The sequence below is a fragment of the Manis pentadactyla genome, chromosome 2, assembly GCF_030020395.1.
Source record: "Manis pentadactyla isolate mManPen7 chromosome 2, mManPen7.hap1, whole genome shotgun sequence".
In the NCBI taxonomy this organism is placed as follows: Eukaryota; Metazoa; Chordata; class Mammalia; order Pholidota; family Manidae; genus Manis; species Manis pentadactyla.
In genome coordinates this window covers 113051374-113077337 of record NC_080020.1, presented here as the reverse complement: position 1 = coordinate 113077337, position 25964 = coordinate 113051374, and the positions used below count along the sequence as shown (strand labels likewise).

At 36.2% G+C, this 25964-nt stretch overlaps 1 protein-coding gene across 6 annotated transcripts in view; it reads right to left on the bottom strand.

Annotated features, from left to right (window-relative positions):
* LMBRD2 (LMBR1 domain containing 2) overlaps positions 1 to 25964 on the bottom strand; it is a 67445-nt gene that overhangs the window by 20582 nt on the left and 20899 nt on the right. For 3 of the 6 annotated variants that reach the window (XM_057495808.1, XM_036932104.2, XM_036932109.2), the window contains 12 exons: positions 24888 to 25001; positions 24344 to 24527; positions 22886 to 23067; positions 22194 to 22327; positions 20710 to 20815; positions 19652 to 19749; positions 7535 to 7638; positions 6324 to 6370; positions 4881 to 4986; positions 2538 to 2667; positions 1633 to 1656; positions 682 to 727 (listed from right to left, as the gene is read on the bottom strand). In XM_057495808.1, coding sequence (XP_057351791.1) covers positions 682 to 727; positions 1633 to 1656; positions 2538 to 2667; positions 4881 to 4986; positions 6324 to 6370; positions 7535 to 7638; positions 19652 to 19749; positions 20710 to 20815; positions 22194 to 22327; positions 22886 to 23067; positions 24344 to 24527; positions 24888 to 25001 — 1275 coding nt within the window. Of the gene's footprint in view, positions 1 to 681; positions 1657 to 2537; positions 2668 to 4880; positions 4987 to 6323; positions 6371 to 7534; positions 7639 to 19651; positions 19750 to 20709; positions 20816 to 22193; positions 22328 to 22885; positions 23068 to 24343; positions 24528 to 24887; positions 25002 to 25964 lie in introns of those variants that run through there. The other 3 variants (XM_057495805.1, XM_036932107.2, XM_036932108.2) reach the window with 3 other exon arrangements.

Below are 25964 nucleotides of genomic sequence, written 5' to 3'. Positions count from 1 at the left end.
GTTTGTGTATGTGTTCTCAAAGGGGCATCTGTATGACCTTCAATTGAAAGTAAAATCTACCCACTGTTAATTATTTTAAAGGGGATATAATCTCAGAGATCATAAAAATTTAATAAAAGCCGATAATTAGGATGACACACTATTCCTCATTCCTTTCAGTATCTGCATAGAACTGCATCTTTAACAATTTTATATGATAACACAAAGTAAAGAAGGAAACAATTTAAAATTATGATTCAATGAAAGAGTACCTTCAAGAGACATAATTACATTGTTAGGGTGACTACATAAATTCACCTTCAAACTGGGATACTTACAAGTGAAAGTGAGCACTATTAAAAATCAGGAAGGATTATAAGCATCAAAGTGAGCCTGTCACAGGCAAGCTCAAGTATAGTCACCGTTGGGTGAATCCACAGCATGGACTCTCTGAGCTGCAAACATTTCAAGAACTCTGCAAGCATGCTGTGCTCAACTGTATTCACTGTGCAATAAAACACTGATAATTTAAAATATAATACCTAACTTTGGCTTAAACACAAAATTTTTTAAAAATCTATCTAAAATGATAAGGATGTTTAATCAACAAGTTATTACACATTTCCATTCTAATATAATTTTCTATTTTCTATAAATCACAATTTAACTATTAGCAATAACTGTAAAGAGATTTATATCTACCTTTATAATAACCAGATGTTCTTTTCCAAAAAGCATAAACAGGCACCTTTAAAAATTAAGAGAATTTTTGGGACTCATTGGCAATTAACAAAAACCCCACTATTTACTATTAATGTTTAGGATTCTCCTTGAATGGAATGATTGATAGGTAAATCAATATGCTAAATGGCTAAGGTGAACATTTCTCTGAAATGGAAGTTTTTTACAAATAATACCAAGAGCATAAAAATTTCCAGTTATTACCAAAGACTGAAAGAAAAATATAATACATCACCCTATTATAGTACACATGCTAAAGATATTATCAGTTGAAGTGTAATCTTAATTCTACATGCAAAAACCTCACTAATTTGCATACAGAGTTGAAAAAGAGTTTTCTACATTCAGTTATGTCTGATAAGTAAGCATTGTTTTAAGACACAGGTTTTGTAAATATGGTTATTATTTGAGGTCTCTGTCTCTTTGGGAAATACTGGATTAACATATTTAGAAACAGCAAAAATGTAAATCACAGTAATAAAGTTGTATATTATTTAGTTATGACTTAGGACTTTCATGGACCTTTAACAAAACTTTCCTAAAAAAAATTAATATGAAATAAGCTGAACTACATGTTCTCAACATATACTGATCTTTATCATGAATTAAATCCTTCCACTGTAACTGTACTTCTAAGGCAGACATTTCAGGAATGGTATGTAGTATTCCTATTAGAAAATATGATACTCTAGTCAATGAACAGTAACTTCTTACTAAAATGTGATTAATTTTCAGGACCTTTTTTGTTTTGACACTTTTCACTGAGAGTAGTGTAAATTCTAGGGCATACATGTGTTCACAAAAGACTGATGTGCTGATCTCGGTTAGTTATTCATGAATTCTTTCAGACTTTAAACATCATCAAATATTCTGGAGCAAGACATTGAGAGGTATCGTCCACCCGGCTGATACCTGAAAGGTGGATAAAGAAATGATCTGAGGCATCAAAATAATAAAGGAGGAGAGAAAAACAAGGATACATTAAAAGGAATTGGCTACATAATTTTTAAGCACTGTAAAATCTATTCAGTACCTGAAAAAGCAGAAACAAACTTACTCTCCAAAGATATTATTCCAAAGGGATTTACTTAGTTATAAATAAACCAACAACAGTTTCAGAGCCTAGAATACACATAGGACAGGGTAAGAGATATAAAAAGAAGGGGTAGGGAGGCATAAAACATATAATGGAACTTTAGAGATTTCATAACCACTCTCAATTGTTGAATAGAATATTTCAGCTTTTTTGCTGTTTATTGGCAATACTATAAGCAGTTATCTTCATGCATATGATATTTTGCTTTTAATTATTTCCACACAGCATAATGACTAAGCGCTCAGACTGTAACCAGAGTCCTGGGGTTTAAATGCCTAATTCGGTCATTTAGAAGCTGTGTGACTCTGGGTAAGTTATTGAGCCTCTCTTGATTGAAATTCAATTGCATTTACAACCATACGATACAGTATCATTGTTAAAGTGCCTAGAATAGTGACAGACGCCCAGTCATAGCAATGTAGCCCTTGCTAAATATGATAAATTTCCTAAGTGGGATTATCAGAAATAGGCATATAAACATTGTTAAGATTCCTACTATCAATTTCAATTCTTATTTATGAAGATATCGATATCAGTTACCACCATTAGGTGCTCTAATTTTTAAAATGTAAAAGGATTAGAAGGTACAAAAAGGTATCAAAGGTTCCTTAATATGCTTTTTATTATCAGTAAAAAATATTTTCCTGTTTGTCTCACTAAATCAGTATATTATTAAAAATTCAGAGAAATATTGGAGCCAAATGACACAGCTGGAGCTTACCTTCCTGATTCAGATTCAAGAGGATCATCAGTGAATGTTTCTGCATTAAAATCCAAAGGTTCTACATCTTGGAGGAGTTCTATTCGGTCCCTTTCAGTCCTACTATTAGCCCTGGTATATTTGGATGCTGCTGCAAAGGAAGAAAAAAAAAGTCTGCTTTCTATTGTCTATATGAGTCACAGTCTATGGACTCAGAAAAAAAAGTCAAGATTACAAAGGTCCTGAATTTTGACTGTGAAGATGATATTTAGAAAAGATAACTATATGGTTCCTTAAAAATCAGGTTAAAAATCAAACTGGTATGATAAAAAATAATAAGAAAAAGTTCTCCCTTGTAGCTAATTTAAACTCAGAAGGAGCTATAATGCGAAGAATTAATCAGAATTAATAAATTAATATTTAACTATGGTATCATAAAGGTGAAGTTATTCATTATCGAATCAAGTTTCAACTGGTTTCACAGTGATTCCAGAAACTGCTATATCTCATTTCTTGGCTAGGATTCCCTTTAAGGTATACTCAACTCAAGCTCTTCAAGATAGATCTGAGTCTTTTTTCTAAGAGGAAAGAGTTTAAATCAACAGTGTCCATTAGAAAGAAAATGGGAACCCCATATTTACTTTAAATATTTCCAGTAGCTAATTAAAAAAGTAAAAAGAAATAGATGAAATTAATTTTACTGCATGTAATTTAATCCAATATATTTAAAACATTAAAATTTCAACATGGGGTAACAGCGACATTGCAAATGCTTAACAGCTACATGTGGCTAATGATTACCATTTCAGTCAGCACAGACCTAGAGAACCAACTTTCCCTTCTCTAAGTGGATAGGGTTTTCTTATAAACAACCTGTATTTTCACAATGTTGTTTTGAGCCATCCAATAGCTTCAAAAGAACTTTATCATACAGTTCTTTTTGAAAACTCAAGGCAAGCCAATTCTATCACATCTTACACTTTTGTCATCTTGGACTGCCCTTCATCTTCTCCCGCATTCATTTGGCAATACTGGATGTCTATTCCCTTTCAGGTTCGAATTCATCATCCTAAAGTTCTGTGTTTTCTCTTAACCATTCTCTCATAATCCCAGATCTTTCCACTCTGTTAATTCCTACTGCATGATAAGCAAGCTTCTAAAGTTCTGTGTAAAATCCTCCCACTACCTTTATCTAAAACTGTAGTTCTCTGCTATTTCTTCTGCCCTAAATTTAATTCAAATATATCCTTTCCTCTTCATCTCTAGGATCACTACTTCTTTTAGGCCCTCATCACTTCTTGACTGCATTACCAAAACAGACATTAAACTAGCTTCTGTGTCTAACGTCCTTGGAAATCATGCTTTACATTGCCATCAAATTTATCTTTGTAAACCAAAAGCCTGACCATGCTTCTTTCCAGACTGAAATCTTATTTTGGGGATAAAATCTAAACTTCTCAGCATGATAGTATTTCCTTCCCAGTTATCTTGGTAGTCTCCCCTCTTATCAGGCCCCTCATGCTTTAGGGTCTAGACACAGAAAAAAAATTTGCATTTCCCCAAAGGTTCTCTCAAGTCCCTCATTTTTCCTGCTGCCTAAAACACCTTCACCTGAGTACTGTTCATTCTTGAATGCTTGGTTAAGTATTTCTTTGTCACAGAACTCCCTTCCCAATAAAGAACTCTTTTTCCATCACCTGAGCTGAGTTCCTTCAGCATTAGGTGTGTACCCTTCTACTCTCCAGGCACTTCTACTTCTTCATCTCCCCCAAAGACAAACTTCTACCTGGTGCAAGTCCTGGGAAAAAACAGGTTTCTTGCCACCTCCTCAGGAGAAGATGGCAGGGTCAAGGATGGAGGGAGGTTTCCTAACTCAACCCACTGGTAAATGTCTTCTGCCTGCATCAGTCCCTCACTAAGCTAATTAGCATCCCAAAGACAGGAAATGTGTCTTTTCTGTATTCCTGTATACTGGGGAAAGTATCTGACATATATGGGCCAGTCAGTAAATTATTTTAAAAATGACTGAATAGCCTACATCGACTAATAGAAAAGTAAAGAAAATATCCCAGTACATAGTAAAAATAACCATCTTCCCAGAATACAGTAGGGATAAGTACTGGTATTATTTAGGGAGTACAAATTCAACTATTCATTTGTTGTCCCAATTTCTCCTTCTCCCACAGAATGCATATTTGAGTGTCCCTTTCTCTATACACACTGAGGAATGAAAAACGAAAATCACTGCAGAACCACATCTACAGTTCTACAAAGGCATTTCTGGATGGGTATCCTAATTTCAGTCTCTATGCAAGCAAGCATAAGAAACAAAATCTCTAAGAGAGCTAGAAAATAACTACTTACATCGGTTGCTACTAATATCTGAGAAGTTTGACTCTTTTGAGTCAATATGAACATTTCTGTTTCTAGTAGAATCTTCTCTACTGTGTCCATAACGTTCTTTCCATTCCTAGGATAGAAACACAAATTAATATATAACAAAAGAACTCTGACAGAAAGTAATTCATCAGTGTCAACAGAGTATGTATGTATAATAACATAATTTAATTCTCTTTCATCAGATATTCATCTGATAATCAGTGTAATTAACAGTCATTAAAAAATCATAGGTCAATAATGTTAATTTCTACATGATTTTAATATAGTCTCCAAACAGTTTTACAAACATTTATAGAAATTTTTTCTGACTATGGTTATTTTAAGTTATTCAATTCTTCTGCCTAAAATGTCAAAATCATACTATGACTATAGTAAGTTTACCTGGACCACATTAAAAGCTATGAGAACTCGTAATAATTCATAAGATGTTAACAGAAGTTTCTCCCACCCAAATAAAGTACAAGCTTTAGAGACCTGAAAAGTCATTTTTGGTAGCAAAATTAAAGTTGTATACAAACATAATTAGAAATGACTCACAGGCATTGTGCATAGTCTTAACTGCAGTAAAACGTTATTAACTGGGATTCTACTCAAATTCTTAGAGCTGAAAGGAACACTAGAGGTTGCCTAATTCAACCTCCATGCAGTACAGGGTTTCACTCTAAAATAGCCATGCCAAAAGTTTTTCAGCTTTCTTATGAGATGACATGGAAATTTCTGTGTGTAATTAGCCCACTGCAATTTTAGTAAGCTGTGAAAGTTAGCGGTTCTCATAAAGAGGTGAAATCTATGTCCAGTAGGTTCCACTCAGTTTCTAGTTATGCCTTCTGAAATAAAGAACAAGTATCCCCTCGCACAACAGACACTAAATATGTGAAGACAACTATCATGTCTCCTCTAGGTCTTCATGTCTCCAGTATAGATAGAGCCCGTGTTGAAAATTTGTGGCAACGTGACTAGATTTTTCTAATTTTTTGCCTTTTCATTCTTTAGGAAGAGGTTAGTTTGCCTCAGCAAACAGAGGACTGAAGAAAAATTAAAGAGGAATACAATTAATGTCATATTACAAAAAAAGCATAATAATTTTAAAGTAATCAAAACTACTTAAATAGCAAGATTGCATGAATTTACTAATTTATTCAACAAATATTTAATAAGCGCCTACTGAGGCAAGAGTGTGCTGAAAGCTGGACACAAAGTAATTTAATATCAGTGACTTTTTAGAACTGGGCTTACAGGAAACTTAGTATGTATATCTGAAAGTATTCAAACTACCTTTCTGAAAAATGTGTTATCATTTTCCCACTGTTCTTCGGTCTTTAGCCAATTATTCTAAATCAGTAAGATTCTTAATGATATTTCACATTAGCCTTTAGGTAACAGCAATTTAATAAGTACTGTACTTACTCTTCTTCGATTTTCACCTTCTTCTTGCCTTTGTCTTTTTCTCTTCTCTAGAGACAGAAAAGTGGTCTCAAATTTGGTATAACATGGTTTAATAGGATGTAGAGTAACTGAAGTAAAGGTATCAGGCTATGACCAATTTTCTTTAAATTACTACAAAGTCAAAGGTAATAGGTTATTGTTGGAAAAGAACTTAGAGGCCTCCTTACTCATAGAGGATAGCTTTCTATTTTTCTTGGGAGATGGCATTTTAGCTTTGTCTAAATAGTTTTCCTAAAAACGTTATAGTAGTTTAGAAAAGTTCTTCCTCATGGTAATTTGAAATTTGTTTCTCTGTAGCTTCTCTTTTCTCTATGTCTTCTCTTCTAAGTTAAGTTCATACTTGTCTTCTTTCTGTATAACAGCCTTTTCCCTTACTCTCTTCAGGCTATATATATTCTTGCTTTTTTCCACAGACTTGTAATTCTGGCTGTCTTCTAAGTACCTTCTACCTTATCAGTCTCACTCTTAAAAATCTTGACCAGGACTGGATATGAAACTCCAGATGATGCAAAAAGCAGTGGATAGATAATGCAAAAAAGCAGAACTATTAAATTAACTGGATGCTACCTTCTTATGAGAACATGGGAAGGCTATACTAATTTATTTGAAAGCCTCAACACATTATGGCTTACATTTAAATAATGATCACACACAAAAGCTCCAGATACATGTAGAGAGAATATTTAAGAACCAATGTTCCAAAAACTCAAGTTTCATTTTTCTTTTCCCGTCCTACCATTATCTCAACATCAAGAAATGTGTTACATTCAGTTTTGAGATTAGATACTAGGAGAAGGTCATATATTCTAACAGATTGTTAACACTTGAATGATTTCTTATGTAGTATTTAACTGATGACTGTTTAAATTAATGAATTGTGTAGTTGCATTCAACTTGGCAAATCTGTTTCAAGACAAACACAAAATGACTCCAACAACATATAAGGGGATTATTTACTGACACATGTACTAATAATTACTGCTGTAGAATTTCTTACGGACAGATGAAACAATCATTTATGTTTTCAAGTTATTTTTACTATGAAGGCTGTATGTAGATTTTTAGCTAAAAACTATTAATTTCTAGAGATTAAAAATTATAAATTATACAAATATTAACTTTGCATTTTGAGTCTTAGCACTTAACCATTCATTTTGAAAGATAAATCTTACCTCGTCTAATTAATTCTTTTCCTTCATCAACTAAGTCTGATGTCATATCATTATCTCCCATGAACTGTTGGAAACCAAGTAGATTCAAGCAACGAGTTCCCAAACTAATAAAAGTAGATTTTAAGAAGACAAGCATTATTTCACATTGTAAATCTTGTTCTTTAGTACTGTCACACCTAAAGAAGCCTATGTTTTATTATTAGTTATCATGGGAAGTTAAGAAGTACTTCCTCAAGAAGTACTTATTTCTCTTTTTGAGATACTTAAACACCCAGTACTCCACTGACTAGGGTGTGCACCATACCCAGCTTTCTTACTATATCTTCAGAAAACTGATATACCAGGAGATTAAACAATGACTACAATACAAATGTAACTTATCATTTTCTTATATTCAAACAGCAATTTTAATACTGAGAGAAAAAAAAAGTAAGCAACCAGAATTTCCAAGTGTAAAATATCCTGGTTTAGAAAATCTTAATTATTTAAATTGATTTTCATGTTCAATTTTTTTATGCGGAGTCAATTCTATTCAAATAGCTTCTATTATAAACTCAGAATTGGTTACTGTATCTTATCTGGGGACTATCATTTTATCATATTTGGTATTTACTTTAGACCTCATTGTTGCACAGGACAAGTCTACTCTGTACAAATATGGTATGTAAGGAAGGAAGTGATAGATGGATAGGCAGGATTGATATTTGTTAAGATCCTACTATGCATCAATTTACAGATACTCTTATTTAATTCTTACTATGACCCTAAGAGATAAATATCACTTTACAGATAAGAAAACAGAGACCCAAGGAGTTAAAGACTTTGCAAGAGATCATTTAATAAATTTTAGATCTGGGATTTAAATCCAAGCCACAACAAAGACCATATTTTTATTACCTTAATTCTCAAACTTTTTCACTGATATTTATCTAATGGTAGAAGCCTGAACACATACATGGAGCAAGGGGTAGAAAGAAGGAGAAATGGGGAAGGAGTGTGTGTGTGTGAATGTGTGTTGGGGGGAGGGGATAATAGTGGAGCAGTTAAAAGTGAAGAGTCCTATTTTACAGTAGCAATGCATAAGAATCTTGCTTATTCATAATATATCTGCTTATTTTAATCTGTAGCAGTGTGTAAAAATCTGGCTAATTTATAATATATCTGCTTGTTTTAATATGTAAGGAATGTTTTATATGACTTAGCATTAAGTAAAATTGGTGTTTCATGCTAATTCTGTAACTTTAAATATTCCTTGCCCTCTTCATTGCCTTGTAAGAACACTATACCCCAGAATGACATGCCCCCAACTAGATCATTGTTTCTGGGAAGATCATAGCTTTTTCTAAAGTGTTGGGCAACAACCTCAATATTCTCTAAGCAGTTACATCTGAATACAGCTCCATGCTAGTAATATGGGACTTAGCTAGACTAATTATGGCAGTATTTCAAAAGAAAATGTACCAATAAAGCAAGTTACTACTGAAATGTCAGTAAGGCATTGCTTCATATAGTTCTATAATAGAGTATCTATTTTGAGAGATAATTTGAAAACTGAGGAATGTGATTTTTTTTCTTTAAAAACAAACTGGCAGGGATTAAAGATGGCGGCGTGAGAGGTGAGACAGAGGCTTCCTCCTAAAACCGCATATAACACAAAAACATGATTAATACACCTAATCCTGAAAGAGCAACAGGAAAGAGGACTGCGCCAGACTGCATACACCTGGAGAAAAGAGTACACCTCACAGAACAGGGTAACGTACCAAAGCTGTGGCCTACCGGGGCCCAAGCCCTTCCCCCAACCCAGCTCAACAGCAGGAGGAAGAGAAACAGAGCAGGGAGGGACTGGAGGCCTGGGACTGCTGAATACCGAACTCTGGAGATCTGCTCTGGGAGCACAAACCTACACTTCATGTTGCTTGCATGATATTCTCGTGATGTTGGGGTTGGAAAGCTAAGGCAGGCAGAATTCCTGGAGAGACTGAGATTCCAGCCGCTTGTGGAAAGCAGGGATCCATATCCGGCTGCTCTGGGACAAAAGAAAGGCAGGCAGTCTGAGAGACTTCCTAACAAGGAAGCCCTTAGCAAGAGGGCTGCTAAAGGAGCAAGGATTGCACAGAGCTTACTGCTCAGGAGAAAGGACAGGTATACAAACTTGTCCAGGTGCACTCTGCCCAGCAGGTTGGGAGCTTTCATGATCTTCAGGTGCTCCAGCTCCCTGGCTGGCTACACAGCTCCAAGGACCACTCTGTGATATGCAGCCTACTGCGCCTTTCTCCTGGCCAGCCCCACCTGGCTCACAAACTGGCAAACCCTACCCTGGCATTAGGCCAGCCAGAGAGAATATCTGTCTAGAGCAACTACAAACACAAAGCATAGAGGCTTACACCTGTGTGCTCGGCCCACCGGTTCAGGCAGTGGAGACAGGCATAGCAGCCAGAATGCAGGAAACAACTCTTTCCTCCCCACAGGCACCATTACCACTCCCCTGCGACCCCTGACATTGCTTCAGGGGCTGAGCAGCTCCAGAGAGTAGAGATTCTGGGCACTAGAGGGCGCCATATACAAATATAAAATGCCAAAGGAACCTGGTTCAGAGTAAAATTACTAATACAAATCCTGAGAAAGATTTAAATGACACCAACTTCATGAATCTTCCTAAAAGGGAGTTCAAAATAAAAATCATTAACATGCTCATAGAGGTGCGGAAATATATTCAAGAACTCAGGAATGAATTCCGGTCAGAGATCCAATCATTGGAGAGCACAATGGAGGGTATTAAAAGCAGATTAGATATTGTAGAGGAGACGATAAATGAAATAGAAACAAGAGAAGAGGACTAGAAAGAAGCTGAGGGACAGAGAAAAAAAAGAACCTCTAAGAATGAAAAAATATTGAGAGAACTGTGTGACCAATCCAAAAGGAACAATACTCGCATTATAGGGATACCCGAAGAAGAGAGAAAAAGAGACATAAAGTGTCTTTGAGGAGGTAATTGCTGAAATCTTCCCCAATCTGGGGAAGCAGATGGTCTCTCAGGCCATGGGGCTGGACAGATCTCCCAACACAAGGACAATCTCCCAAGGAAGACAACACAAAGACATATAGTAATTAAAATGGCAAAGAGCAAGGATAAGGACAGACTATTAAAAGCAGAAAGAGAGAGAAATAACATCACATACAAAGGAAAGCCCATCAGGCTCACATCAGACTTCTCAGCAGAAACCTTACAGGCCAGAAGGGAGTGGCATGATGTATTTAATGCAATGAAGCAGAAGGGCCTAAAACCAAGATTACTTTATCTGGCAAGATTATCATTTAAATTTGAAGGAGGCATTAAACAATTTCCAGATAAGCAGAAGCTGAGAGAATTTACCTCCCACAAACCATCTCTACAGTCTATTTTGGAGGGACTGCTATAGATGGAACTGTTCCTAACATTTAATAGCTGTCCCCAGAGGTAATAAAACCACAGTAAAGAAAATAGAACAGCTAATTACTAAGCAAATGCAAAATTAAATTAAATATCCCCAAAGTCAATCAAGGGATAGACAAAAAGTACAGAATATGATACCTAACATATAAAGAATGGATGAGGAAGAAAAAGGAGGAGAAAAAAAAAAGAACCTTTAGATTGTGTTTGTAATAGCATATTAAGTGAATTAAGTTAGACTCTTATAGTAAGGAAGTGAACCTTGAACCTTTGGTAACCATGAATCTAAAGCCTGCAATGGCAATAAGTGCATACCTATCGATAATGACCCTAAATGTAAATGGAATGAATGTACCAATCAAAAGACATAGAGTCACTGAATGGATTAAAAAATGAGACCCATCTATATGCTACCTACAAGAGACTCACTTTAAACCCAAAGATATACACAGAATAAAAGTGAAGGGTTGGAAAAAGATATTTCATGCAACTAATAGGGAGAAAAAAGCAGGAGTTGCAGTATTTGTATCAGACAAAATAGACTTCAAAACAATGAAAGTCACAAGAGACAGAGAAGGACATTACATAATAATAAAAGAGTCAATACAACAAGAAGATATAACCATTATAAATATCTATGCCCCCAACACAGGAGCAACTACATATGTGAAACAAATACTAACTGAATTAAAAGGGGAAATAGAATGCAATGCATTCATTCTAGGCGACTTTAGCACACCACTCACTCTGAAGGACAGATCAACTAGACAGAAAATAAGTAAAGAGACAGAAGCGCTAAACAACACATTAGATCAGATGGACCTAACAGATACCTACAGAACTCAACACCCGAAAGCAGCATACACATTCTTCTCAAGGGCAAATGGAACATTTTCAAGACTAGATCATATTCTAGGCCACAGAAAAAGCCTTGGTAAATTGAAAAAGACTGAAATTGTATCAACCAGTTTCTCAGACCACAAAGGTAAGGAACTAGAAATAAATGACACAAAAAAATGAAAAATCCCACAAACACATGAAGGCTTCACAACGTGCTCCTAAATAACCAATGGATCAATGACCAAATAAAAACAGAGATCAAGCAATATATGGAGACAAATGACAACAATAATTCAAAACCACAAAATCTGTGGGACGCAGCCAAGGCTGTGCTAAGAGGAAAATATACTGCAATACAGGCCTACCTCAGGAAAGAACAGTCCCATATGAGCAGTCTAAACTCACAATTAACTAAACTAGAAAAAGAAGAACAAATGAGGCCCAAAGTCAGTAGAAGGAGGAACATAATAAACATTAGAGCAGAAATAAATAGAATCGAGAATAAAACAATAGAAAGAATCAATGAAAGCAAGAGCTGGTTCTTTGAGAAAATAAACAAAACAGACAAACCCCTACCCCGACTTATCAAGAAAATAAGAGACTCTACTCAGATAAACAGAATCAGAAATGAGAAAGGAAAAATCACTATGGACACCACAGAAATACAAAGAATTATTCAAGAATACTATGAAAAATCATATGCTAACAAACTGGACAACCTAGAAGAAATGGAAAACTTTCTAGAAAAATACAACCTTCCAAGGCTGACTAAGGAAGAAACAGAAAATCTGAACAGACCAATTACCAGCAAGGAATCAAAAACCTAGATAAGAACAAAACCCCTGGAGCAGATGGCTGCACCACTGAATTTTATTAAATATTTAGTGAAGACCTAATACCCATCCTACTTAAAGTTTTCCAAAGAGTAGAAGAAGAGGGAATACTTCCAAACTCTTTCTATGAGGCATTACTCTAATACCAAAACAAGGCAATGACACCACAAAAAAAGAAAATTACAGATCAATATCCCTCATGAACATAGATGCAAAAATACTCAACAAAATGTTAGCAAACTGAATTCACAAATACATCAAAAAGATCATCCATCATGATCAAGTAGGAGTTATTCCACAGATGCAAGGATGGTACAACATTTGAAAATCCATCAACATAATCCACCACATCAACAAAAAGAAGGACCAAAACCACATGATAATCTCCATAGATGCTGAAAAAGCATTTGACAAAATTCAACGTCCATTCACGATAAAAACTCTCTACAAAATGGGTACAGAGGGCAAGTACCTCGACATAATAAAGGCCATGTATGACAAACCCATAGCCAACATTATACTTAACAGCGAGAAGCTGAAAGCTTCTCCTTTAAGATTGGTAACAAGACAAGGATGCCCACTCTCCCCACTTCTATTCAACATAGTACTGGAGGTCCTAGACACAGCAATCAGACAACACAAAGAAATAAAAGGTACCCAGATTGGCAAGGAAGAAGTTAAACTGTCCCTGTTTGCAGATGAAATGATATTGTACATAAAAAACCCTAAAGAATCCACTCCAAAACTACTAGATCTAATATTTGAATCCAGCAAAGTTGCAGGATACAAAATTAATATGCAGAAATCTGTTGCATTCCTATACACTAACAATGAACTAGCAGAAAGAGAAATCATGAAAACAATCCCATTCACAGTTGCATCTAAAAGAATAAAATACCTAGGAATAAACCTAACCAAGGAAGTGAAAGACCGATACTCTGAAAACTACAAGACACTCATGAAAGAAATTAAAGAAAATACCAATAAATGGAAATACATCCCGTTCTTATGCATAGGAAGAATTAATATTGTCAAAATGTCCATCCTGCCTAAAGCAATCTACAGATTCAATGCAATTCCTATCAAAATACCAACAGCATTCTTCAACAAATTAGAGAAAGTCATTCTAAAATTCATATGGAACCACAAAAGACCCCAAATAGCCAAAACAATTCTGAGAAGGAAGAATAAAAGCTGGAGGGATTATGCTCTCCAACTTCAAGCTCTACTACAAAGCCACAGTAATCAGGACAATTTGGTACTGACACAAGAACAGACCCATAGACCAATGGAACAGACTAGAGAGCCCTGATATAAATCCAACCATATATGGTCAATTAATACATGATAAAGGAGTCATGGACATACAATGGGGAAATGACAGCCTCTTCAACAGCTGGTGTTGGCAAAACTGAACAGCTACATGCAAGACAATGAAACTGGATTACTGTTTAACCCCATACACAAAAGTAAACTCAAAATGGATCAAAGATCTGAATGTAAGCCATGAAACCATAAAACTCACAGAAGGAAACATAGGCAAAAATCTCCTGAATATAAGCATGAGCAACTTCTTCCTGAACACATCTCCTTGAGCAAGGGAAACAAAAGCAAAAATGAACCCATGGGACTACATCAAACTAAAAAGTTTCTGTATGGCAAAAGAGACCATCAATAGAACAAAAAGGCATCCTACAGTATGGGAGAATATATTTGTAAAAGACATATCCAACAAGGGGTTAACATCCAAAATATATAAAGAACTTACACTCTTCAACACCCAAAAAGCAAATAACCCAATTAACAGATGGGCAGAAGATATGAAGAGACAGTTCTCCAAAGAAGAAATTCAGATGACCAACAGACACATGAAAAGATGCTCCACATCACTAATCATCAGGGAAATGCAAATTAAAACCACTATGAGATATCACCTCACACCAGTAAGGATGGCCAGGATCGAAAAGACTAAGAACAACAAATGCTGGCGAGGATACAGAGAAAGGGGAACCCTCCTACACTGCTGATGGGAATGTAAGCTAGTTCAACCATTATGGAAAGCAGTATGGAAGTTCCTCAAAAAACTAAAAATAGAAATACCTTTTGATCCAGGAATCCCACTCCTTGGAATTTTCCCAAAGAATACAACTTCTCAGATTCAAAAAGACACATGCACCTCTATGTTTACTGTGGCACTTTTTACAATAGCCAAGGTATGGAAGCAACCTCAGTGTCCATCAGTAGATGAATGGATAAAAAAAAGGTGGTACATATACACAATGGAACATTATTCAGCCATAAGAAAGAAACAAATCCTGCCATTTGCAAGAACATGGATGGAGCTGGAGGTTATTGTGCTCAATGAAATAAGCCAGGCGGAGAAAGACAAGTGCCAAATGATTTCCCTCATTTGTGGAGTATAACAACGAAGCAAAAGTGAAGGAACAAACAACAGCAGACTTAGAGACTCCAAGAAGGAACTAGTAGTTATCAAAGGGGAGGGGTGTGGGAGGGTGGGTGGGGAGGGAGGGAGAAGGGGATTGAGGGGTATTATGTTTAGTACACATGGTGTGGGGGATCATGGGGAAAACAATGCAGCACAGTGAAGGCAAGTAGTGAATCTATGGCATCTTACTATACTGATGGACAGTGACTGCAATGGGGTATGGCAGGGACTTGATAATATGGGTAAATGTAGTAATCACATTGTTTTTTCATGTGAAACCTTCATAAAAGTGTATATCGATAATACCTTAATAAAAAATTAAAAACAAATTGGCATGACAAGTTAATCCTAATTAACTCTAAAAAAACACTTTAATGGATTATTTTTAACTTCAACAATTTTCTTTTTATAAATAATTTCTTATATTTGTCTAAGATTTTCTAGTTAACAAAGCTCTAACCCACCCATCTATTTACCTGATCCAGTAAAAATCTAATACAATCTAATAAGGTAAGAAGAGATGCTAATCTTGCCAACATAACTACTAAAATGAGAAGATATAATTCATACATCACAAGCTTTTAATGTTCCATTAGTAGTTTTATAAACTTTTAAAATGAATACACAGATGATCAAAACTTAGTTTTGGACATGTAAAGTATGACTGGTCTCTACAATTTTCACAGTATAAATCTGTCTTTTCTACAACACAAAAAACTCAAAATATTAGATTTACTATGAAGTCATATTGCAACTTTATTTTAAAGTACAATCCTTTATTTTACTTATGAAAAGACAAAATATAAATGTTTTTTAAAATTCAATAGAGAGTTTATTTCAAAACAAAACTGTTTCCTCAATATTCTGAGTATATGCATATTATTTGTAGTAACTGCAAAGCTACTGGAAGATTTAAATGGTTACATGAAATATTTTCATCACAAAAGCAAAATGATTAACATCAATGAAGTATTTTTTTAAAAGTGGTCTTTTTGCTGTGTCACAAGTACTTAAGTAGTGATAAGGGAAGACAGAGTACAGGATAAGGGCACCTGAAAGGTAGAAGTACAGAAGAAAAGGTGCTAGAAGTCAGCACAGCTGTTTTTAATTCCTTTTGAATGTCACCCTTGCTAAGATTCTATCACTTTTTCTAATCATATGAAAATAACAGCCTGTGTACTTTCCAACTTTATCTGTTCTGACTAATTACAATTGCTCCTTACCTAATGCTCTGGGCTGGTTATGGTCTGAGGCATCTAGAAACTCAATGATTGTGGGAAAACCCTAAGACTAAACTTACATTATTGGATAGAAGCTGGGCATGGGGTGTTTTATAAGCTACAATGGCTATAAGTGTTGAAGGCCAAACTAGAGTTAACACTCAGAAATTAATCTGATCACTCTGTAGACTAAAAACTCCACCTCTCTTTTCTTAAAAAATACCTTCAGGAGGAATAACCTGACCTGTTCACTTAAGCAATCCCTTTACACTATGCCCAGCTCTCCACAAGCCACAATAAAATAAACAACCAAAACCCAACCAGTGAATATTAAAGGAGCTTTAAAGAGAAAGAATATTGTCTTGCCAATGGGTTTCAGACCCTGGTAAGGTCACTATGGATTCAGTGTGACCAAAGAAATGATGGTAAAACGTTTCTTTGGGGTGAAAAGGTTTATTACTGGCTTGTTCTCCCAGTGGTAGGTCGAGCACTAGCATCTCTGCCTCTGCCCAGAGCACTAGGCCGAGCTCTCTATATAGTGCAATAATAGCTTATTGCCTACAGGTGTGGAAGTTGTAGCCTGGCAATAGGCCAGTTACATCATCAGGTGGTTTAAGTTCTATGAGGATACTGGCCACAGGAACCCCAACTTCCCCACACTAGGAAAAAGATAATTGGTGAAGTTGGCAGTGTTCATTGTTGACCAAAGAAAAAGACAGCCTGCCCTTATGAGAGGGATGCTTCAGCGCACTGCCCCTATGAATGGGAAGACAGTGGACTGTCCCCCAATGGGTATGTGGTCTGAGGTGGCCTGCCTCCTCGAGGGCTGGGCCCCACCCCAGGACTGGAGGCAAGTTGAGGTGATACCTGAGGCAGTAGGGGTGGTCCTTGGTATAGTAAGTAGGTCTTTTGAGAGACAAGAGTGCCCGTGAGGCAGTGGGGACTGTGGGTTGGCTGCCTCACACAGTATTTAAAAAGTTACAGAAGAGGACATGCTCCTGAAAAAGACCCAAGAAATGGCAGCATGAGAATGCGAGCTGTGAACTCCTGTGGATTCACTGAAGAAGGAAATAGCATTGATGCAAGAGGAGGCAGCATGAGACTGCCGGCAATGAGGTGCTGTTGAAGAGGTAAAAGTTTCCTTACAGAACGAGACAGCAGCGCTCTCAGGTGCTCTGAAGGAGGAAAAGGCCATCAATGAAAAAAATGAACTCCTGAGGGAAGCACAGGCGGAGGCAGCACGAGAACACCAGCTGCGAAGCATGGTAGAAAAGGTAAAGGTTGTAGCAGAGGAGACACTCAGTGGAGGGGAGAGGAAGGTGCCATCAGCCCCGGAAATGGAGGAGCTGGGGAAGGATGAAGGGGTGGTTCCAAAGGCACTGACCCTTCCTCTATTGAAAGCATGCCCAGGGTTTGTAAAGAAAATTAAGACCCTGCAGCTGAGAGACCCCCAAGGAGAGGAGCAGCCCCCTCCCTAGGTGGCAGAGCACTCTATGGTCAACTCCTATACTCAGGCTCAGCTGGTGGATTTGAGCTCCCAGTTTAGGCAGAAGCCCTTGGAGTCAGTTATCAGCTTGGCTTCTGTGTCTGTGGGACTTAGGGGTGGATGGAATTGTTCTGTTGGGATCAGAGATGGGAAAGCTGGCTTCTCTGACAGTGCAGCCCACCTTAAGGCAGCAGTTACAAAATGCACATCAGACCCCAGGGAATCACTCCCCCCTCGATTGGCTTATGGCTGCACTTCGTGCTGTGTAGCCCAATCAGGGTGATCCAGCATCCTCTCCTGTTAGATGGCACATGTATGCTGAGCTCCAACAGGTGTTACGAGAGCTAGGTATAAGAAATGCCATCTATAGTCGAGAGAATAATGGCCCAGATGAAGAGATTTTCACTACTGGGATGAGAAATATTGTGTTTCAAATGGCTCCAACATCCCTCTTTGGGTCTCTAGTGGCCAACCTTTCCCCTCACTTAGGGCATCCCATAAGCGAGGAGACACATACAGTAGCTGACTTAGGAGAGGCTATGGCAAAGATAACACAGAAAGAATTAAGTCTGCTATTCACAGGAAGAATTTAAAGGGCCCCATGAAAGGTATGAGGACCCAGATGTGGGTTGATTTAATATGGGCAGGAACAGATGGAAGGAAATTAGATGGGAAGTCAAATAGGATCTTACTAGAGCTATGGCAACAACTGAAACCAGAGCAGCAGTTCCAGCCATTAAGACCAAAGAGTTAGGGGTCAGACACAGAGCCACAAGTCCAGCCTGTGTGTTTGTAAGACTTCCTGCTGGAGAGGGAACCAACCTCACTCAAGAAGAATCACTGAAGCCAAGGTTTGGCCACCAGAATATCTTGCTACCAGCACCAACTGCACTGAACTTCAGAGACCCCATTGAGTGGATGTGGCCTTGGACCTTTTGACACATGGACCAATGACGGCCTGGAAGCTGGCCTCCTGTGTATTCCTGGAAAACAGCAGAGTGGCCCCCAAAGGTCATAGTAGTATATCCTGAATGGCCAGAAGGTAGAAACATCTTACCTGAGAGTTTTGTTTTATCATTATGGCCAGTGCATGCACCTCCAGTAGCACTATATAGACCCTCCAGTAACCCCCCCACAATGGGGAAAGGAATAAAAGTATGGTATACTAGACCTGGGTGGGACCCCCTTCCTGCTACTGTCCTATCACAGGACCACTCTCTTGCATGCATCCTACCTGATGGACAAGATCTGCCTATGTTGGTGTCATTAAAACATGTGTCTTATCATCCCTAAGGTCTTTGTGGATTAGGAACCTCCTCTGGCTTGAGGATTATTATAATTTTTGTTACCTGTATCAAAATCATTGTATCTTAATTTTTGTTATTATCTCTAAGTTGTTGTTATCTCCTGTTGCTGTTGTGGAATATGGTTACAGTGCTCCAGCTTTCTTGCACAGGGGCCATTGCGGAAGATTGAGGGCGTGTATATTGGAGGGGCGGAGTGTGGGGAAGTTGGGGTTCCTGTGGCCAGGATCCTCACTGAACTTAAACCACCTGATGATGTAACTGGCCTGTTGTTAGGCTACCACTTCCACACCTGTAAGCAATAAGCTATTATTACACTATACAGAGAGCTCAGCCCAGTGCTCTGGGTGGAGGCAGAGACAGTAGTGCTCGACCTACCACCAGGAGAACAAGCCAGGTAATAAACCATTTCACCCCAAAGAAACATTCTACTGTCATTTCTTTGGTCACACTGAATCCATAGTGACCTTGCCAGGGGCTGAAATCCATTGGCAAGACACATATTCAGATTGAGTTAAGAGTACAAGGAAAAATATCCAATGTTAGGTTTCTTACCTAAAGTAAGTAGCAATGCAGAGAATTACCACCAACATAGGATAATATATATAGAATCCATCTGCAATAAAGGACAAAACTTTCATGGAACCCATGATCTGAAGAGCAAGAAAAATGTGTTAAATCAGTACAGTTCTATATTTTCCATCATTAGAAAATAAGCCATAACCAATTAATAAATTTGGACTTAGAAATAAAGCACTAAATGGAGTAATGTTTAAGTTCCCCAACACAAGATAAAAAAATTTTAATTAAGTCAGGCGATGGATGTCAACTAACTTATTGTGGTAATCATTTTGCAATATATACATATATCAAATCATTATGTTATACACCTTAAACTAATACAACTATATATGCCAATTATATTTTATTGCCAAGAAGAAATGCTAAGAATACACACTTCTGGGAAGTGCTTGGCCTGGGTTATCTACAACAAAGACCTGATTTGTGGTCTGTAGGGTAAACACCATACATCTGCTTTACATCTGAATAGTTCTTTGAAACTACCCTGTGTCTAGGCAATGATCAAAGAAATAATACCTACCATCAATTTCTGTATATATTAATCTTTAGAATGTAGCTATTGACATCATGACTTACGTCCTTTGTTAGAAAGCATATATAACCTTGTAAGACAGCTCTCCTATCCGGAGCACTTTTCTTCTTCAGAAGAACTGTGTTCTCTGGGCAGCTGTCCTAAACCTAGGCTCAAATAAAACCCTAATAATTCCTTTGTGGAGTTTTTACTGTAGAATTTTTTTTGTCAACCATTTGAAGACTATAACTATAGAAGCTAATATTATAGTTCAGGTCTATTGATATTGCAAACCAATTTTGGTTTATGTAAACCAAAAACCTTTTTTTTTAATAAAGGGGACACAAATCACTTTTATTCAGTCAGTAATGACATATGTAAACTTTAAAAGTTGGTTCAATATTTAAAAGAAGATCTGTTATTAATACTAAAGAATGTTTCTGCCAACATTAAAAGAAATTTCACAATAACACCTCATTTAGATAATGAATTGAAAAAACTGTTTTATGATCATACTTACAGATGTATAAGCAGTTGGCTGTGTATTCTGGTGAGAGATGGACGAATCCATATGAGTCAAACCCAAGAAATTAAGACATAAAGGAGGAGTCAAACGGCAAAATAACCTGTAATAAGCATTTATAAACATAATATACAAGAAATAAAGCAGCAAAATACATTTTATATTACATTAAACTATATTAAGAACATTTCAAATCATTGTAACTATTATTTTACTCTATTTGTATTATATATATTTTGAATTCTTAAAGTTAACTTCCCTTACTTACTTAAGAGATATTCTAAAAATTCTATTAGTCACAGTCCCCTAAAACATTAACACCTACATGGCAAAACTCCAGCCTCAGGCAGCCTGCTTTGGTGGTGGCTGCCACTGCTTTATCCTAAGAATTTGTGGAGTGCCTTTGTATGTGCCTTTTCAAGCCTACCATCTGTACAATGTCTCAGTATGAGAAGGACAGTAATATCCTAAAGGTAAATTATACTCAGTACGTAAAAGATCTGAAGTCATATGAAAGTATGTCACTCAGACAAGTACAGGTATGAAGAACTGTCAAAGCTCAGTTTTGTCCAAATCAAAAGAGAGTTTTATAGAACTAGAGTTGGAGAATAGGGAAAGAGGAAAATGAAGGGACAATGTGAATACAAAGAGGTAATGAGAGGAGTTCTTCTGCATTGGTAGAAGAGTTCTGTCTTGCTTGTGGTGGTGGTTATAGGAATCCACACACACACACACACACACACACACACTCACAAATGAACTGAGGATAAAAGTGTTGAGAACGCAGTCTAATTAACAGTAATGTATCAATGTAAATTTCCTGTTTTTGATACTGTACAATTGCTATATGAAGTCTCCATTCAGGGAAGCTAGGTAAAGGTTAATAGCACTCTTTGTAATGTATTTGCAACTTCCTGTGAGCCTATAATCATTTTGAGGGAAAAAAAGGTAAAAAAAGGAAGTCTTAAAGATGCCTCAGATACTGATTCCTCTGTGAACTTCCCTAAGTCCAGCTTTCATAAATACTTAATATGACTGCTTTAACAAAAAGGACAAATAGTGTACCTAGCCCAAGCTGGAGCCATCCCTCTAAATTCTTGCTAACTCTCCTAGCAAAAATTATTCCTGTTGGTTTTCTTAAGTCTTCCACAATTCAGTTTGAGGCCACTGAATCTCAGAACACTCTCTGACTTAGTCTCTAAACTCTCAAATGTTCCTATTATTTACTTGCCTACTTATTGAATCTCTAATTGGTAAATCCCTAAGGCTATGTCTCTTTTCCTTCCTAACCTAGCATACATATTTTAACCTTAAATTTCAAGCAGGATTTACAATCCACAAACATCTAATTAACACTTAAACCTAATCAATTAACTCATAGATATACCAGTGTTAGTGGAACACCCATAAACAGCAAAAAATAAAAGATCAGAATACATACAATAGAGAAACTTCTCATTTCTAAATACATTTATACTTACATGCCACTGAAAAGAAGGCTGTAAGCATCAGTCTGGTGATGTGAAGCCAAGTAATAATAGTTAAATACACGAATCCTGAACACAGTAGAATAAACACAGATACTTAGAAAGAAGATGGAAAGGAAGCAAGCGATCTGAAAGAAAAAAAACAGAAGACAATAATCCAAAACTAGTTTAAGACAAATGGACTTAAGACTAACAGACTTCTATACTTTATACACTGTCACAAATTTATCCTTTACTTCCAACTAACATTTATGGACATTCTTAAACTTAAGCACAGTAACAGCTTTTTTTAACCACCTAAGAACATGAGTTTAAAAATCTACATCCCAACAACTTCAACATCCTATCTGTAAGTTTCAAATCTACCTCTTGAATGAGTCTGCTGTCCCATTCCCCTGGAAATTCTTCATGTGAAGACTGTAAGTTATATAGCTTCACTGTCATAAGCAGGATAAAAGTATTCTCATAAAAGAGCTTTGCACTATCATGCACCTATTCATCTCTCCTCACAGTCCTCAGTTTTTATAGTGTGGGTAAATTAATGAAGCTCATTTTTGGAAGTCTGAAAATATTGTGGGAAACTTCATTTTTTTCATTAATACCAGAAGAAATATATGGAAAAGATACCACAGGTAAGGATTATACTATGAACTGACACATATTTATGAGTTATAAAATAAACTGACCTCGATGTAAATGTAATTGTATGTTTTCTCGGCCAGCTGTATGAATACTGCGAAGAGGGATAAGACAGGTGTAGTGCTGAAGAATGTGCACTCTGACCACACAACAATCACAGAGAAGATGGACAAAACCACAGCTAGTATCCTGTAAAACCATGGTCGCAAAAGACATTCCCAGTACCACTCTGGAAGATAAGAGGAAAAAAAGGATTAGGAAAACCACAAAGGAACAACAGGGTATTTACAATGTTTCAAAAAATATCTCCATACAAGATACATAATTGTAAAGACAAAAGTAAGAATTTTATAATGGAGACACCAGGTAAACCATCCTAACCAAAGATCACCAGTAATAGGACAAACTGATATCATGTGCCTCCTGCTGTGAGGCACTGAGAACATGACCTCACTGCTACAGTATTCCTGCCAAAAATGCACACCTGCATCCATCTTGAGAAACCATCAAACTCAACTTCAGGGACACTCAAAAAAAAATATCTATAGTCTCCAAAAACATCAATGTTATAAAACATAAATAGAGACTGAGATATCATTCTCTAGGAAAGAAGATTAAGAAGCCATGACAAATGAATGCAATGCATGATCTGGAAGTTTTTACAAATATTATTGGAATGATTAGCAAAATCTGATTAAGGTCTGTAGATGATAGTACTGATGTTAATTTCCTGATTTTGACCAATATATTTGGTTATATAAGAAAATGTCTCTAAAATATACATGGAAACATTAGGAGCAAAGAGACATCATGTTTGGATTCAACTCTGAAAAGATTAAGGAAAATTATATATACAGACAGAAAGATAAAGCAAATAAAAAATGATAAAATATTAACACTTGGAGAATACGAGTGAGGGGTATATGAGAATTCTTGGTACTATTCTGGCAACTTTTGTTAAGTCTGACTTTAGGTAAAAATAAAAGTTAAAAAAAAGAAAGGTCTCAAAATTGAAAAGGCAATGTTTTCACTTCATTACTTCAATAGTTGATTTCTTAGTTCACTCTAAATCTTTTCAACCCTACTCTCAGCATAATTGCTGATTTCAATATCCACTTCAAGTTCTATCTTTCAATATTCAGTCTTTCACTCTGACGTCGTCTCATCCAGTGATCTTGTCTTCCACCCTATCCGAACAACTCATTCCCTCAGTCATTCCTAAATTTTTGTCAATTACACCTTCCATATAATCTCATCACAGCATCCCTGTTTCCAAGAAATACCTTCATCTAGTGTTCCTACTTCACTGTCTGACTCTACCTGCACCAACAACCCATTTATTCTACCACCTTTATAATTTATAGATTAAATTCTATTATAATCAGCTTCATATTACCACATGATGTAAGTCAAATAATATAAATACAGTTCAACTCGGAATTGGTGAAAATACACTTTCTTCCTTCAGGAAAATTAAACTTTGAGATTTATATCAAATTACATACCAAATGTAGGATTATAAAAATATTGGACAAATCTATTTTCTAGCTCTGGTGACTGAAAGGTGTGAACAAACTGACGAGTAGCACTAGTTTCATTTTTTGCTACATCTTCTAGATAAAATGCTTGTTCTAAAAGAATCTGCCATTGAACTTGAGTTCGACGGTGTCTCTGAACTGAATAAATCACCTAAAAAAAGAGAAAAAGGGTATACGTGTCAGCATTCTGATCTAACAGTGGTTCAACTCCCTACTAGGGAGCATACTTTGGTTGCCACAAAAATGAGGAAGTGCTAATGGCATTTACTGACTGGAGGCCAAGGATGTTAATTTTCTGTAATACATGTAACAGCCTTAGTGAATAATCCCCCCTCCCAAAACTCCAATAGTACATCAACAGTACCCTGTTAAGAAACACAAAATTAAGACACCTCAAATAATAATGATAAAGACAGGATCAAATACATGTCCATTCAAATTCCTTTTTTGTAGGCAGTAATTGTAACTCTAACTAAAATCATTAGTAAAATAGCTTAATTAATAAAGTTACCTGTTTATGTAGTTTTACCAGACTCTTTTCACTTGGGTAAGTATTATGCTTTTCATCAAAATCTTCATAATCATCCATGTTCCTACCCATTTTTTCCTGATATTCTGTAGGGCACTAGAAGTAACAGGTAGATTTTTAAAACCTTATTTGCAAAGAGACAGAAATTTTATTTTTATTAAAATCTTTTCCATTCTTGGGCATTTCTAATTTTGTCAAAAATATCTTCTTCCTTTTCTGGCATCTCTTAATAGCTGGATTTTTAGTTACTAACATTTTCTTGAAAAAGAGGTATTGATGTCTTCTTACCTCTATTAACATTTATGCTCTGATATACTAGCTGGGAATGGGTAGGGCAAGGGAAATCTACATGAAGCAACTAGTATTTGAGAGGATTATTCCATGCAGACACCTGAAAAACACCGTCAATTATTTTCCTAGCTAAATAATGAAGAAAAATCACAACAAATCCAAGATGTTGCATTTTTGAAAGGCATAGTATGAGAAACTAATTCATGATTTGGAGTCATCTGCCTTATCAGTCATTTATTACCTATATGAACTTGGGCAAGTTGGTAACATTCATGCACAGGTCTCAAAAGGTAGCAAATGTAAGAGAAATTATTGAAGAATTGATTATCTTGGCTATCGTCTTAGCCAAAAGGAACACTAGCTAATAATCAGCATAATAAGTTCAAAATCTAGGAAAAGAAATATTTCCGTGGTTCTGTGGTTGCATAGAAGACAACTGGGGAACTCATTTTTGGAAGTATATGAATACCCCTATTCTAATACCAATGTATCAAAACCTTAATTATATGGTTTCTTATTTAATATCTGTGTTAAACATTTCATAATGGCATTCATTTTATGATATATGAAATATAAAATGACATGTAGGAGCTGCCAGAAAGAGATTGAGGCCCTGGTTTATATTCTTATGAGAGACATGCTCTCTGTGACCACATCCAATGACACTTTTTCTTTTTTTTAATTTAATTTTTTTATTGGAATATAGTTGATATATAATATTATATTGTTTCAGATGTACAACATATTGACTTGGTAATTATATACATT